A 17096-nucleotide genomic window follows, 5' to 3' on the forward strand; every position below is an offset into this window, starting at 1 on the left:
CTGCTGCGCGCAGGCTGGGATCAGGAGGGGGCGGAGAGAGAGAGAGAGAGAGAGAGAGAGGGAGAGAGAGGGAGAGAGAGAGAGAGAGAAAGAGAGAGGGAGGGAGAGAGAGGGAGAGAGAGAGAGAGGGAGGGAGAGAGAGAGAGAGAGAGAGAGGGAGGGAGGGTGAGAGAGAGAGAGAGAGGGAGAGGGAGAGAGAGAGGGAGGGAGGGAAAGGGAGAGAGAGAGAGAGGGAGGGAGGGAGGGAGAGAGAGAGAGAGGGAGGGAGGAAAGGGAGAGAGAGAGGGAGGGAGGGAGGGAGGGAGGGAAAGGGAGAGAGAGAGAGAGAGAGGGAGGGAGGGAGGGAGGGAGAGAGCAGTGACAGCGCTCATCACCCTCTGAACAACCAGGACGGTTCGCATCCCTTCCTTCTCTGTCATTCGCAGACGGACTTTATAGCCTTTGCGCCTCTTTTTTCTTTCGGTGGTTTTTCTGCTGCTCCTCCTCCCGCCCTCTCCCGGTGCTGCCAGCCCCGCCAGCCGACCATGGTTTCTATAATTTCAGACCTGGACCCTCTGAAAAGCTGGAACGTGTTAAGGTAAGCGGCCGGGAGTCTCTCCACACCGCAGCCGCGGAGCGCCGCGCCGCGCGGCTGCAGCGGGGAGGCGCGGCGCGGCGCGGCGCTCCGAGGAATGAAGGGTGGGACGCGGGGCGCAGGCGGCGAGGTCGTGGCTGCGCTGCGTAATTACGCGCGGTTTGCGCTGCTTTCCGCTCTGTCCATCTCATTAACCCTCACCTCCATCATTCCCAAACTTCTCCCATTTCAGCCTAAAAGTGGGAACAGGAGCCCCCCCTCCCCCCAGCCCCCGCCCCCCCTCAGCGCTCCCACAAACAGTCCGCCCCTCCAGGAATTTGTCCTGAAACATTTCCTCATGGCTGCCTGCCTGCCGCAGCGGCTGCTGCTGCTGAACAACATTACATCTCATCTCCAGCGTTTAGTCCAACACACACACACACACACACACACACACACACACACCCTGGAACAGAGCTGATCCTCTGTGAAATGCATGAGGTCAAAGGTGAAACATGTCTGTCAAACAGCTATTAAAGTCAAAGTGAGGGATCTGCCGCCGTCATTAAGCATCTCAGCCCATGAATTTAAAAACGGACATCTGAATATTTCAGCCCGTTTGATAAATAAGTCATTTTCCCGACTCGCTCAGCGGGGGGGAGAGAGACGAACCCCAAAAGACCCTCCCATTACTCCTTCAATGCTTCCTCTCCTCTTTTGTCATCCCACCATCATCATCCTCCAATCCAAAATAGAAATGGGTCTGAAGGAAGAACAGGGAGGTTGTGATGTCATTCTCAAACATCTGACCCCAAACTCCTGGATAATCCTTGATTGATAATCCCTGATTGATAATCCCTGATTGATAATCAGATTCAGGCGTCAACAGGTGGGACGGTGTGAGTCCAGATCGGACTCGTTTCCCTCCGCTGCTCTCTGAAGTCACTGCACTTTAATAAAGAGCCGCTCAGCGCCGGGTCGTCGCTCAGGAACAGAACGCCAACATGGTGGCATCCAGCAGGAATCAGGACGGGAACGCAGGAACCCATTATCTGACGGCCATGACGGGAGGAAGATGAGCAGGGCGTGTCTGCTCCTCTTCCTCAGTCGGGAGAAGCAGGCGCACATGAACTCCACATTCCTACACACACACACACACACACCCTCCTGCAGCTCCACTCTGAATGGACAGTGCACACGGCTGGGGCTTGAACTTTGACCCCACCATGTTGGATGAAAGTCAACATAAAGTCCCCATGAAAACACGGCTGTGGTGTGTGTGTGGGTGTGTGTGTGTCATGTCCCAGGTTTATCTCAGGATTCTCAGGGTCAGTTTTTAGTTCAGCTCCAGTGAAATCTGAGTTTATTTTGATTCAAATCAGTGAATTTTCAGACGAACGTCTTTAAATCTCCTGCTGCTCCTGGCGGAGTTTGATTCCCGTCCAGGGAGGCGAGGACAGCGTGTCCTCCACACCTTTAGCCCCGGGTGACGATGCCTGCATCAGAATTTGACGCAGGTTGGGATGATGATGAAGTTCGGTCATGTGACGAGCTATTTCTGTCGGGGTTTTTAGATAGATCATAAACCGGTCGATGTCGTCCTCCATGTTTGATTCCCAAATCATCCACAGCTTCAGTCGTTTCTCCTCCTCAGCCGCCGGGTTCGGCCCGTAGACGTCAGTCCAACACGGGAGGCGTGTTCGTTAGTCGCTCGCCGTCAGGGCAGCTTTTGAGGCGGAAGAACAATCCGGCATTGAGCGTCTGAGAGACGGAGGCGGACAGGGCGGCCCGACGGAGGAAAGAGTTCTGATCTCCTCTGAACTCTGGAGTCAGAGATGATTACACAGCTCAGACAGGAAACGTAGACACCAAAACTCTAACCGTCCTTACAGAAATATTTTCTTAAAATACAAATGATAAATTATTTTAAAAGTAAAATTTGTTTGAAGATTTTCTGATCTGCATCCTGGAGGGTTTCTGCGTTTCAGCTCGTCTGCTTCAGGTGTAAATGAACAGAAATATTCCCGTCTGTGCTGACTCACTCCCCATCCACCACAGCGCTGCGTTCGCAGGTTTCCCATTCTGCAGCGTGCGTGTGTGTGTTGGCGGGTGTGGGGGTGTGTGTGTGTGAGAGGTTTCGGTGTTCTCGGACTCTTTGTTCTCATCCCGTTCTCTGCGTTCGCTGCCTGTTCCAGCGTTAGTCTGGTTTGATTTCCTCCAAAAGTGAGATTGCCCTCCACAGGCTTTCAGATCACACACACACACACACACACACACGCACACGCACACACACACACACACACACACACACACACACACACACACACACACACACACACAGATGGAGGACATTTTCTGTCTCTTTAATGTTATTTCAGACTAAAACAAGTGTTGTTTCCTGTCGCTGCAGATGTAGAAGCTGCATTTTTATTTATTTCAGTATTTTTCTCAGTCAGCAGCCGCAGGGATTTCTAACACAACTGTAACACACTCAGCGGTGTGTGTGGGTGTGTGTGTGTGTGAAGGTGTTGCTCGTGTAGTGAGGACACAAGTCAACATTAAGTGCTTTAATTCAGGCCTTAAACTGTGTGTAATGGCTGCCCTCGGAGTCGCGTTGATTAGTGAAAATTAATCTTTTGTGAAGATGATAATTGTTTTTTTATTTTTGTTTTTCTGTTTTCATCATTTGATTTCTCTGTTTGCAGCTTTTAATGTCATCTTCTCTGCGTGGTTTCTGCCCTTTCTCTCTCTCCCAGTGCCGTACCCACCTGCTGGGGGCCGCGGGCACAAAGGCCCCCACTGCAAAGTTTAATTTATTTTATTTAAACATTTTTATTAATTGTATTTTTTCATACAGTTTCTTAGACATTAATGAACATTTATACTTAAAGAATCCATCTCTTCACAGAATAATTCTTATGCCCCCTTTTAATTTCAATATTTATTAATTGATTGAAATGTTTTAATATCATTTTCATCTTGCAGAAAACCTCCTAAGTACTGCTTTTAGTTTTGCATTCTCAGCAGCATCATTACAATTATTTCATATAAATGTATCTTTTCCACTATTGATCTATAATTTGCTTTCATTTTTTTGCCAGACTAAAATGATCAGTGCCCCGCCCCTGGGGTGTTGGTCACATGTTTGCATATAATTTATACATTTTGACCATTTATTTATTCATTTTAATAACCTTTGACCCACCGACTTTCCTCTTCCAAGTAGAAAAACCTCCAGAAATGTAACTGTTTCCCCCTCCTCTCTCTTTATCACTATTTTTCCACCTGTTTTTTTTGTTGTTTTTTTTCATCTCCATCTCATTTTCAGTTATTTCCCAGCGTTACCTTCTCCCCGGATCTTCCACTGGAGGTTCGACGCGCGCTCCTAACGCCGCCAGTCCAAAGTGACAAATCTGTTTAATAATGCACCGCCTGGAGCGTGGCTCCCTCACACTCCGCTGTACACACAAACACACACACACGTTCACACTAATCACTCCCTCCGGCTGTGTTTTAGTGCTTTACTTTGTTATAGTCTGATTCTCAGAGGTATTGCACGAAGCAGCTCTGAACCTGAGTGTTTCCCCCAGCGACCAACCAACCGCTTTATGTCGTTTGGATTAACAGACACAAGTGCAGATTTCTTCCTCCTCTTTTTATTTTATTCTCAGCTCCTCACTGCAATCATCTTCACACAGATCTGACCTAAAGGTTGGAAAATGAATCTCGTTTGACTAAAAATATCCGTTCTTCTTTGCGACCAAATGGAGTTGAGAGATCGGGATGAGGATGGAGAGGAAACGAAACCCTGGCGATCTGCCCGGGAAGTCAGAGGGAAAAAGAAAAGAGGGGGAATATTTCTTTGTGTATGCGAGTGATGGATGCTGGAAGTGAAGCCAAAACCAGAAAGAAACGGGCTGGAACATTGTAGTGAGTGTTTGGCAGGGGTCACGGCGACAGGTCAGAGCGAGGCCAAGCAGCGCCAAATCGCACAAACTCATCTTCATCGCTGTCTACGCTTACCTTCCTCATATGCTGCTGCTTTTCGTTTGCTTAAATATAAAAACCTATGCAGTGCGAAGCAGGTTTTTTAATCGTCCTGCATTCTGAAACGTTTTCTGAAGATTCAGATGTTGAACTAAATGAGCGTCATCAGACAGCTGATGAATTATGGGAGGCCTGTGAGCTCCGCTGCGCCCGCCTCGCTCTCTGGGTGACGGACGTGTTGCCATGCAGACTGCGACCCGAAAGAGAGGAAACAAAGGGGGAATCAAAAACAGAAACGTCCGAGGAAAGGAGCCGGGATGGGTTTACGTCTGAGCAGGACGAGGCGGGAACAGGAAGTGAAGCTGACAGGTTCCAGGTAGAAACGCCTCCATGTTGGGTTCTGGCAGCCAGAGCAGGAGTTAGCCTGGACTTGGTGTCTTTTTTTATTGCTCTCCATTAAATAGATGCACATGCTGCTGAAAGTGGAACAGCGCTGCAGGGTGGAGTCCTTCTAGCAGGAATATTTGTGTGATGTAATAGACTGAGCTGATTTTCTCCAGACCCAGATGGTTGTGCAGAGAAACCCCCGTTAAGCCGCCGCTGCAGAACCGATCATGTTCTCAAGCTTCCAGTTTAAAACACAAAATCACAATCAGTAGAAAAAACAGTCATGTCTTTTTCTGCCTTCCCACAGTTTGACCTTAAAGTTAGCGTCTTGTTTCTGCAGACCAGGTTAAGTTTTCTGGAAACAACTTTATCCTGAAGTGTTGCTAAATTCTTCAAAGATCTTGCTTCCGGGCGTGCTGTGGTGGCGCAGCGGGTCAGCACGCCCCACGTTTGGAGGCCTTAGTCCTCGACGCGGACGTCACGGGTTCGACTCCCGGTCCCGACAACCTTTGCTGCATGTCCTCCCCCCTCTCCTCACCCTCCTTCCTGTCTGCCTACTGTAGAAAAAATACAAGCCACTAGCGCCGCAAAAACTCTTCGTAGGAAAAAAAAAAAAAAATAAAATATATATATATATATATATATATATATATATATATATATATATATATATATATATATAAAGATCTTGCTTCCATAGATCTGCTTTTAGATAATTAAAACTTTTCCTGTTGGAACCGAAAGTCCAGAACCTGAACTAAAACCTGAAGAAGAACCAAAGACGTGATAGAAAGAGAAACGTAGCTTCTCTTGAAGCCAAAATTCAAGTGAAACCTGCATTCTTTGTTACGCGCAGCAGGGGGCAACACATAAATGATCAAAGTTATTATTTAAATAATACTAAAACTTAAATCAGTCATAATCTTTAAGTTTAGGATAGAATGGTTGGGTCTGATTTCCTTTTTAACACAAAAAACCTGAATTAATTTTATTATTCAAGAACTAATAAATATTTACATTAGAAGAAAAATGCGCTGCTGATTGGTTGTTAAGCTAAAACGTGTGAAACGTTTCAGTGCTGATGCATTTAAGGAACATAGAAAAATAGTTTTGTCAGAATTTGAAGTCATTTAGAAACCACAACCTCAAACTATTAATAGCTCAAATCTTCCTGTAAAACTCTCATAACTGCCTATATTAATAGTTCAAACACCAAACATACCTGAATGTGCATCGATACACACAGTGGAGGCCATTTTGGCTCAGTTAGCGGCTCACATCTACAGAAGATAAATGAACGGCTCTGATTGGCTGCTTTCAAACGGCAGCCAATAGCAGGTCAGCTAGCATTGGTCCAAGATGCTTCATCCTTCCAAGCTGCATTTTATTTGGACTATTTTAAATGTAATCTACAAACACATCTGCAAATAACCAAATTTTCCATTAATAATTTAGAAACGTTCCTCAGAAAAATCCAGGAATTGGTGAATATGCAGAGATCCAGCAGCTATACTTTCAGTAATTTACTGACTTAATTTTCAATTAATTGATCACTGATTTAATCAAGAATATCCAGAAAGCTGAACATGATTAAACTGAAGTGGACAGAAACAAACAGTTCATCCATGAGGGAAACAAACGTTTTCTGTTCAGTTCTCACTGGAAATCCCTCCATATTTCAGACCATTTCAGCTTTTATTACTTTCAGAAATAGTGATTATCCTTCTGATCCTTGTCGGCCATCTTTGTTTAGGGCCAATGTCTGGACTGAAGGAAAACCTCTGCAGACTGCAGCCAGGGGGCGCTCTACACACGCCACAACTCAGAGGAAACATCTCCGACTACTGTAAAAAAAAAACAAAAAAAAACTAAAATCTCTTCAGGTTGCATCTTATGTTTGATTAATTTATTCCCATCAGGTTTGCTTGTTTTCTCTTCCAGAACCACTAACGTTAATTTAGTCGGAGCTCTTCACCTTCATTAGCTGCAGCTTCACTGTTCGTGCTTCGTGTTTAAGGTGGATTAGAGCTGTTCGTGCTTCGTATTTAAGGTGGATTAGAGCGCTGCCACCAGAACCAATGGGAAGCTTTGCATTGAGCTCATGACCTCCTGATTTAACCGGAAACAGACGATGAGATGAAACTTTTATCTGACCAAAGTTAAAACGTTTTAGCTGAAACCAGTGGATGAACCTTCAGTTTCATGGTTTCCAGCTGAATTTCCACCTTTCAGTTGTTTTCTGTGATCTAGTTTTATAATATAAAGATCTTTGAACTGCCTTGTTTCTGAAATGATTGATTGATTGATTTTGAAGGTTCCAGCATCAGGCGGAGGAGTTCCAGTATAACCAGTGATGGTCGAGTAGAGGTCAACAGATTAGGGTTTTGTCTGTTGCCATGGCTACCACCTGGTCTGTTGTGGGGAAAAAAGAATCTAAAATAAGTGATTGTAGATGAGGTTTATGTTTCTAAGCTGTTTTGAACGACGATCAAAACTTCTGGACAGAAACATAAAACATCCTGATGTCGGCTGTGAAGCACGGCGGTGGACGCCTGAGGCTGTGGGCCTGTGGAAACTTCATCAGAATCGGTCTATTCCAAGTTTTTGCTGCTAACAGTGCCTGTACACAAATGTAGAAGAATGGGATGTTTTTGATTTTTGCCATAAATAACGAGCGTTGTGACTTTTGAACTTGATGGTTTCTAAACCTGGAGGTTGAAGGGGGTGTACTTACTTTTTAGCATGACTGTATTTGGTGTTTTGAGTTTTATGTTTTCCTCGACTTGCCAACATGAACAAAAGACCCAGAGCGACGACTTCTCTCCTACCTTTCTTCACCTTCATCAGGCCTCGTTTCCCCGGCAACAAATAAAATACTACCGCCACTAATAATTCATAATCCTAAAAACATTTCTTCAGACACTCGGTGCGACAGCATGATGTAACCCTGAGAGGTCGGCCATCTTTTTATAGCTGCTACATTATTTCTGTAAAACCTGGAAACATGCAGGATTTGAGCGTTTGGTGTCGGTTCTGCTTTCACTTTTACTTTATATGGTCAACTTCTCTTTCACTGTTTAGCATTTCACAATTTCTGGTTGGATTTCCAGGAACTTCACAATCATCAGCCAAAATAAGGATGTAAAAGCTGCAGCTTGTTTCTGTGTTCTCATGTAGAAATGCTTGCTTATTTATTTCAAACCAGTTTTTAAAAACAAGAAAAACCCATGGACACATTACCAAGAACAAAATGATTAGCTTAGCTCGACTTTCTGTTGAAAGTTCAAACCACTTCAGCAGAACATCTCTAATTATTATCTTTTATGTTATTATATTGAAACCTCACTTGGATTCAACTCTTAGTTACTAAACTCTGGATCAATGATCGAACAGCGGCACTAAGATGCTGAATGAAGGAATATTCCAGCGTATTTTAAGGAGTTTACCTCGGATCATAAATACTTGAGCTGGTTGATAGTTCTGCTCTGAAAACATTTAAACTCTAACTTATATCTGAAGAGTTCAGATCAGATCGAGACGTTTAAACGGTCCAAACCAAAACCAGATTATAAAGCGTTTAACTAAACTGTTTCTTAACTTGATATTTTTGTACAGACGAAACTAAAGGCTGGATTTTGAGTTAAAGGTGGAGCATCTACATATCATCTTATCTTTCTAATAAATATCTGATGTTTGATTCTAATTTGAACCATTTCTGTCCAAATGTTGCCTTCTCGGTAAAAAGCATCTGTTGTAAACAAAGACATGTTTTTCCTGTTTGATGCTGAGCGGGTTGCTGTTGCTGTGGTTACGGGCCGCTGAAAGCCCCCGCTGACTGGCAGAGAAAAACTTTAAACATGTTCCTCGCTGTCTGCTGCTGCAGCCGTGTTTTCTTTGTGTCAGGAAGCAGAAGAGCACTTGTCTGTGCCACTTTGTCGTTGAGAGGATTTACCTGATAGCAGGTTATTTTTGGATTGCCACTGATACTCGTATCTTGTACTACAACTCTATCTTTGAAATGAAATTGCTTTCATGTCAGGATGTCTTTTGTGTTTTTTTTCACTCCGAGGAAACATTTGAGAACTTATTTTGGAATCATGTCTGACTAAAACTCTGTATTAAAAGGAAAAGAAGAAATAAGTAGAGAACATGTGAATGTTTATGTGAATAAATATGAATCTAATGGAAGCATCAGAGCTGGGATAAATCATATCAGTCACATTAATACGGCAGAGAAACCTTCCAGGTAGAAATGTGAGCTAAATTAGCCAAATTAGCTTACATTTCTATTTATTTATGTTTTATTTTCTTAAACACACTAAACATATTCATTTTGTGTGGATATATATATGTGTGTGGGGGTGTATGTATATAGATCTATATATATATATATATACTGCTCAAAAAAAATAAAGGGAACACTCAAATAACACATCCTAGATCTGAATGAAAGAAATATTCTCATTGAATACTTTGTTCTGTACAAAGTTGAATGTGCTGACAACAAAATCACACAAAAATCATCAATGGAAATCAAATTTATTAACCAATGGAGGCCTGGATTTGGAGCCACACACAAAATTAAAGTGAAATAACACTACACGCTGATCCAACTTTAATGTAATGTCCTTAAAACAAGTCAAAATGAGGCTCAGTATTGTGTGTGGCCTCCACGTGCCTGTATGACCTCCCTACAACGCCTGGGCATGCTCCTGATGAGGTGGCGGATGGTCTCCTGAGGGATCTCCTCCCAGACCTGGACTAAAGCATCCGCCAACTCCTGGACAGTCTGTGGTGCAACGTGACATTAGTGGATGGAGCGAGACATGATGTCCCAGATGTGCTCAATGGGATTCAGGTCTGGGGAACGGGCTGGCCAGTCCATAGCTTCAATGCCTTCATCATGCCGGAACTGCTGACACACTCCAGCCACATGAGGTCTAGCATTGTCCTGCATAGGAGGAACCCAGGGCCAACCGCACCAGCATATGGTCTCACAAGGGGTCTGAGGATCTCATCTAGGTACCTAATGGCAGCCAGGCTACCTCTGGTGAGCACATGGAGGGCTGTGCGGCCCTCCAAAGAAATGCCACCCCACACCATTACTGACCCACTGCCAAACCGGTCATGCTGAAGGATGTTACAGGCAGCAGACCGCTCTCCACGGCGTCTCCAGACTCTGTCACCTCTGTCACATGTGCTCAGTGTGAACCTGCTTTCATCTGTGAAGAGCACAAGGCGCCAGTGGCGAATTTGCCAATCCTGGTGTTCTCTGGCAAATGCCAAGCGTCCTGCACGGTGTTGGGCTGTGAGCACAACCCCCATCTGTGGACGTCGGGCCCTCATACCATCCTCATGGAGTCGGTTTCTAACCGTTTGTGCAGACACATGCACATTTGCGGCCTGCTGGAGGTCATTTTGCAGGGCTCTGGCAGTGCTCCTCCTGTTCCTTCTTGCACAAAGGCGGAGGTAGCGGTCCTGCTGCTGGGTCGTTGCCCTCCTACGGCCTCCTCCATGTCTCCTGGTGTACTGGCCTGTCTCCTGGTAGCGCCTCCAGCCTCTGGACACTACGCTGACAGACACAGCAAACCTTCTTGCCACAGCTCGCATTGATGTGCCATCCTGGATGAGCTGCACTAGCTGAGCCACTTGTGTGGGTTGTGGAGTCCGTCTCATGCTACCACGAGTGTGAAAGCACCACCAACATTCAAAACTGACCAAAACATCAGCCAGACAGCATAGGTACTGAGAAGTGGTCTGTGGTCCCAACTGCAGAACCACTCCTTTATTGAGTGTGTCTTGCTAATTGCCAATAATTTCCACCTGTTGTCTCCATTTGCACAACAGCAGGTGAAATTGATTGTCAATCAGTGTTGCTTCCTAAGTGGACAGTTTGATTTCACAGAAGTTTGATTTACTTGGAGTTATACTGTGTTGTTTAAGTGTTCCCTTTATTTTTTGAGCAGTGTATTTATATAAAAAAATAAAAAAAAAATCCAAATGGCTACAACAGATCCCAGGAACAACATCAGACATCTCAGTCCAGAAATGTGCAGTCCTTGGCACAGCCAAGATACTGCGCAGGACCCTCAAGCTCCCAGGCCTCTGGTAGAGGACCCGAGCTCAGAGGATAAGAACCACCCGCGGTGGGTGAGAAGGGAATATTTTTTTTTTTTTATTAAAGTAATGACCTTAGAGGAAAGTAAAAATATAAAAATATTTTTAAACAATACAGAATATGTTGAATGTTGTCAGCGATATCTTCATCCAGGTATTTAAAATGTTTGGCCATAATAAATTTACACTAGTCTGTCTGCATCAGAATGCCCATATATTTATTATTTATGTGTAATAAGAAAAGTTCGATGACAAACATCAACACAAGCGTTGCTAATATTTGTTTCTTCTTTGTGAACATTTATTGAAATCCTGATGATCTGGTCAGAATCCGACCCGCTGCTCGTTTTCAGCAGCTTGTTTGGTTTTTGTCGTAGTTTTGGTAAAATAATCATTTCATCATTGCGGCTGATTTTCCTTCATCAGTGGAGCCTTGTGCTTTTCCTGCTGGGTTCAGGTCTGTGAACTTCTGACTGGTTCTGATTTGTGATCTGCCCATGACCTTTAAACTTCTAGCCTACGACCTTTAAGGTTTTAACTAGACCACTGATGTTGACCTCCACTGATGAAGGAAAGAGTTTCTCTCTAATTGCTGACAGATTCCAGCTTCTTTTTTATTTCTAAACATTATGCAAAACGTTTTCTCATGTTTTTGTAAATGAAATATAACTTATTGATATCTTCAGGTCATATTTTCTCTGCCTTCCATCGGGTTTGGTGAAATCAGACATATTGTGATAATCTCTCTGCTGTTTCTGGTGTCAGACATGCTGAACTTGCAGCTGAGCTTCACCACCAGTATAATGACATCATTTCCTGTGCGCTGCCCGGCCCGGCGCGGCGCGGCGTTTGGATGTTTCAGGCCTTTGGGCTCCTGCTTCTCTGCAACATTAAAGCCAGACTGAAGCGTGAACGTATGGCCGGCTATTAAATGGCAATCACACACAGAAGAGCTGTTTTATAGACGAGCACGTTTCTGCCTAATGGCTCTCAGAGTGGAGTCGTCCAAACATGACATTTTAAATGAAATCCCTCGGAGCAACGGCGTCTATTAAAACCTTTACTGAAATCTCTCCATTTGTCACTTTTTCATGTGATGAGGATGAAATTTGTATTGCAACCTGAAATTCTCAGCTTAGTTATGGGATCAGGGTAATGGTGTCATGCACGGTTAACCTGCTGCTGCAGCGCCTGCCGGACCCGACATCATTACAACCTTTTGCTGCTTAATGGCGGCCTGAGGGTGGAGTCGGTCCTCAGCGGGTCCCCCACCGCCCTGACACATTAACATCGAGTGCTACTCGTATCCGCGGCTCTTAGCTCCCGTCTCCAGCCCCTCCGCCTCCCTCCATCATCACCTTTGTGCTCCAGTCCAATCTCCACGTTCCGTCGGCTCATTTTGAGTCGTAATTGGACAGGAGTCCCAGGAGACGTTGGTCGGCACGCCCCGGCGCCCGGCGCAGCGTCTCCGCAGTGGAAACACTCAGAGTCATGGTGGATGAGCACCGATCACTGTCCAACATCCTCTAACCGCTGGAGAGCGGCTCAAACCGCAGGGCAGCTGGAACCAGGCTGGTCAGGCCAACAAACGGCTTTTACCGTCATAAATGTCTCAGTGTTAGAGATGTGACTTGTTGCTGTCAAGATAAATGTAATGACCATAAAAACCCCCAGGATCAAAAACTATGCTCATGTAACAGTAAGAAGTAGCTGTCCAAGAAATTAGTCAAAAGTAAAAAGTATTTGGAAAAAAGGTGACTCAAATACAAACTGATCAAATTTAATATTTAAAAATGACATCATTAAAATATAAAGTCAAGTTGATGAAAATGACAATAAGGCATATTAGTAAAAAATTATAAATTCAGACAAAACGTAACAAAAACTGCAGGTGTGTGTCTGAGTCTGGTGAAGTTTTGTTTAAAACATTTTTGTTTTTGAGTGGAAAGAAAATTTTACTCAAGTAAGAGTAAAAATACTTTATAATAAAATTACTCAAGTAAAAATAAAAAGTATAGAGTTGTAAAAATACTCCTAGCAGTAATTTTTTTCCAAATAAATGTAACTGGTTATAGTTAATTTCTCCAGTCTTTGTTCAATAGAACATAATTAAAAACCAATAAATTTGAAAATACATTTAATTTGTGCAGCTTATTGATATAAATCTCATTTCTTTTCCTGAATATAAAATGTGAATAATTTTCATGTACAGTTTTTCTGTTTATGTTGCTAAGGATGCTGGGAAATCACCAGTGGAGCTGAAGAACTAACTTAAAGCAGCTGGAAAATGACTAATCATTTAGTTTTATGTTATTTCTAGTGAATTCATTTGCACTGGAAACTGGACAGAGGTTCTTGGTAAATGTTGTATTTTTTCTGCGCTGTGTGGAAAGTGTCCGGTATTCCAGGACTTGCTCCTGGTCCGATCCGGACCTGCCAGGATGTTCTGCAAGCAGAACCAGGTTTACTGGTTCTGATTGCAGAACCAGTAAACCAGTCAGTTTACCACCAGTTGGGTAAATCTCTACGGTTCCAGTTCCATCCTGGATGATTTCTAGACGAGGCGTTGCTTTCTCTGCAGTAATCTGCTCTGCTCTCAGGTTGCAGATTGACAGCGCCGTGTTTGGATCTCTCCCCCAGCAGCTTTAGTTCTGGTAATCTGTCCGATGAGCCCGTCTCATCGGGGGCCGGGAACATTTGGAGCAGCAACCAGAGGCTGGATAACATCCTAAAAGCTCCTCTCTTATTGCCCTCAAATCAATCCCAGCTATCTCCGATCTCTCCTTATCTGCTCTGCTTTATTGCTGATTCTTGACAAGCACTTGACAGCTGAGGGGAGGGGATCGGCCCGAACGGGTCGGCCCCCGGCGCAACCTGCAGCTCCCCCTAGAGGCCTCTTCCTCCACGCAGGAAGCAGAGACGGCTCTCTGAGCGCGGGGATCGGGTGGCTCAGTTCTTGCTGAAAAGCTCCCTGATGGTCTGAAATGTTTGGTTTTATGGAGCCGTTTTCAGCTCTGACCTGCTCCCTCAACAATCACTGCTGAACACCTCATGTGTTTGTCTCAGGTGTGTGTGTGTGTGTATGTGTGTGTGTGTGTGTTTGGATGCAGGAATGGCGAGGAGGCCATCAGTGAAACGGTTCTGCCAGCGGATAAAAGCGGCGGCTTCGTTAATAATTGAAAGACTACTTAACGACAGAAGCGCTGCCCTCGTAAGACGCTTTTAATAACCAGGAAGGTTTCATATTTCTCCTCTCTTCCTTTTCCTCCGCTCTCACCGTTTTGCCTCCTCTTCTTCTTCTTTAGATGCTTTCAGCGCTCTATTCATCAGCGAAGGAATGCTGCTGCAGAAGGCTTTCAGAAACACAGCAGAGGAGAAGGTGTTTGTGTGTTGACACTATTAAAGTGGCTGCATTGTGCTGCAGGAGAGCTGAGCGTTGGCACTGCCAGCCGTCCCTCTGTCTCTGCTTATGTTTATAGAGACGCTTCGTCTCTACTCTTAATGCGCTCGCCGCTCACCCTCATTAATTCGCTTGATGGTCTTTGATTTGCCGGGCATCACTAAGTCGCATTAAGAAATGTATTTCTCAGCTCTTACTTAACGACGCTTCCAGAACCGACGCAATTAAATGCATATTTAAATGCTGGAGGTTTCCCTCTAAATTCATGAGCAGAGACAAGCGCTTGATTAGCGCCCCACACAAAATTAGGCAGCCAGGGAAAGGTGAATGCTGATGTTTTTTGGCGCCGTCTTTACTGAGCTTTCTAGTTGAAAGCTCACTCTTCATCCTGTTATACCAAGCTAATAAAGCATCTGCAATTATGCTGTATTTGGAAAATGGGACTAATTGTTCTGCAAAATAACCCAAGTGGAAAATATTCACATTTTGTTTCTTTTTTTGCTTGAAGAGAGAAGTTTGCAGTAAGAGGAGGAAGATGTTTTCACAGAAATATTTCATCATTAAAGACTTTTTATATTTGAACATTTAGAGTAATCGATGAGCAGCAGCTCATCTCATAACCTTCCTCTTAAAGCCGTGCTGGATGAGTTAACTCTGCAGGTCGTTCTTCTGGAACCAAAAACAATCTTCAGATTTCAGATTAAACTCTCACATTCAGTCTGAAGTTTTTCTCCTTTAGTATCGATTGTTTTTGCTTTTTCTTTCTTTTGGCAAACAAAATCACTGATTTTATGGTTCTATTTTAGGAATTTTTCAATATTTTTAACCTCTTCTAAGTTCTCTGCTACTCCCCTGGAGTGTTGCAGCGCCACACGGTGGTCTGGAGTACTTACTGAAGCGTCTCCGGTTGTTTTTAAGTGTTTTTCTGCCAATGAAGACATTTAATTTGCTACGGGTCGTTTTGCATCGACCAAGTCTCAGTTCATTTCCTCAGTTGAAACTTTTCTGTGGTAATTTACTCATAAGTTACTGTAAGGAAATGATTTTATCTGATTCCAGTAAATAATGTCAGTTTGGTTCATGATGAAAACAGATCCTACAGGGGATAATATGCCGGTAAATTATACTTAATATGAGCACTTTATGATTATATCATAGCTTTATAAAAGCACATGAATAGCAACAAAAATAAATTGATTTATTTCAGTGCAGAGGTACTAAATCAGGAGAAACGGTTGTAGGTTGGGACAAAATCTCTAAATTAGTGAAACTGACTTGGATCCAACGAATTCAGACATTTTATCAAAGATGAAAATAAATCTGAGCATTTAGGGCCTTTTGCTTAGAGACGCAACAAAAACACTAACTTCTCTCATTTCAGGTGCAAATATTTTCACTCTTTAGGAATAGTTCAAATTATTAACCCAAAATCGTAAAAAATAAAAAATAATTTCTGATCTGTGGATCTCGGTGGATTTCTACGTCTCTCTATTCAATAAAAATATAAACGTCCATCATTTCCAGAGTTCATTAAAGTCAGATAAATACTTTTTCAGGGACAAATTTCACCTGCAGATGCATAAAATCCACAAGTACTTGAAAACCTCCATAAAATACTTCTGTCTGTTTTAACACAGAATCTACATTAAAATGCATTAATACACTAATAACTGCTGCAGAACCTGTTAACTACAGATTTCCTCATTTCCACTCTTGGTTCAGCCAATCAGCACCAAGGAAAATGAAACTCTGGATCATTTGGAGTTACAGAAAAATCCACAAATACTGAACTGCAGCCTGGTGAGGGTCCACTGGAACCAAACCAATAAATACCTTTGATATCTTTTATGTTTAGTTGTTGAAAATAATCTGAAGCCTGTCAAATCGATTGAACAGCCTGATCAGTTCATCTATTGGCAATAAAAGATCTTGGATCAATTCCTCCTTCAATGAGCTTCAACCTGCTTTTTCTTCAGCAGTCTTGGTGTTTGCTTGTCGTTTTGCTGTTCAGTTGTTTTGAGAAAAGTAAACAGTATCAGTTTAACATGTATATATTTTTAAATACAGTTTTACTTTAAATTTTATCGTCAACAATAACTGCACCACCTGCTTAACTGTTTATTCCTTCTTTGTGCAGCGAGGAAACGGATCATTTGCCTCCGTGAATAAAAACATAAATTCAAGGTTTCTGTTATCTTACTCTAACATCAAAAGAAAGTTCTGTTCATCATATTTCCAGTTTTTTCATCAAACCAAGCTGTTCTTCATCTTTTTGTTTGTTAGATTTATATCAGAAACATTAAAACTGAAAGTACAGCATGTGCTGTTTCAGGGTCAGGGACGCTACGGCAGGTGTTGAGGCTCAAATCTTCACCTCCGTCCAGCTTCGTAAATCTACAGTTTACAGTCCAACGCCCTCCGTGTGCAGGCGGAGGCGTTTCAGGAGACGTCCAGGTTAACCGCAGCCCAGTGGGTGACCTTCTCTTGACCTCCATTAGAGCAGAGCAGGGTCTGTCCTTCGTTCATGTCGCTTGTTATGCGTCTGCGTTAGCTTAATGCGTTCACGCTGAGAGTTCTTCCTGCTGTTTAAGTCTGTGAAAAAATCCAACGACACGCTCACCGCCGCAGGACTAAAGCAGAGCAGAAACTCTC

At 43.5% G+C, this 17096-nt stretch overlaps 1 protein-coding gene across 13 annotated transcripts in view; it reads left to right on the forward strand.

Annotated features, from left to right (window-relative positions):
- Positions 1 to 434: 434 nt before the first annotated feature.
- The window catches only part of celf2 (CUGBP Elav-like family member 2), a 210299-nt gene continuing 193637 nt past the window's right edge, over positions 435 to 17096 (forward strand). For all 13 annotated transcript variants that reach the window (XM_023350405.1, XM_023350406.1, XM_023350410.1 and 10 more), the window contains exon 1: positions 435 to 577. In XM_023350405.1, coding sequence (XP_023206173.1) covers positions 525 to 577 — 53 coding nt within the window. In that variant the 5' untranslated portion in view covers positions 435 to 524. The remainder of the gene's footprint in view (positions 578 to 17096) is intronic.

Source organism: Xiphophorus maculatus, chromosome 17 (genome assembly GCF_002775205.1).
Source record: "Xiphophorus maculatus strain JP 163 A chromosome 17, X_maculatus-5.0-male, whole genome shotgun sequence".
Taxonomy (NCBI): Eukaryota; Metazoa; Chordata; class Actinopteri; order Cyprinodontiformes; family Poeciliidae; genus Xiphophorus; species Xiphophorus maculatus.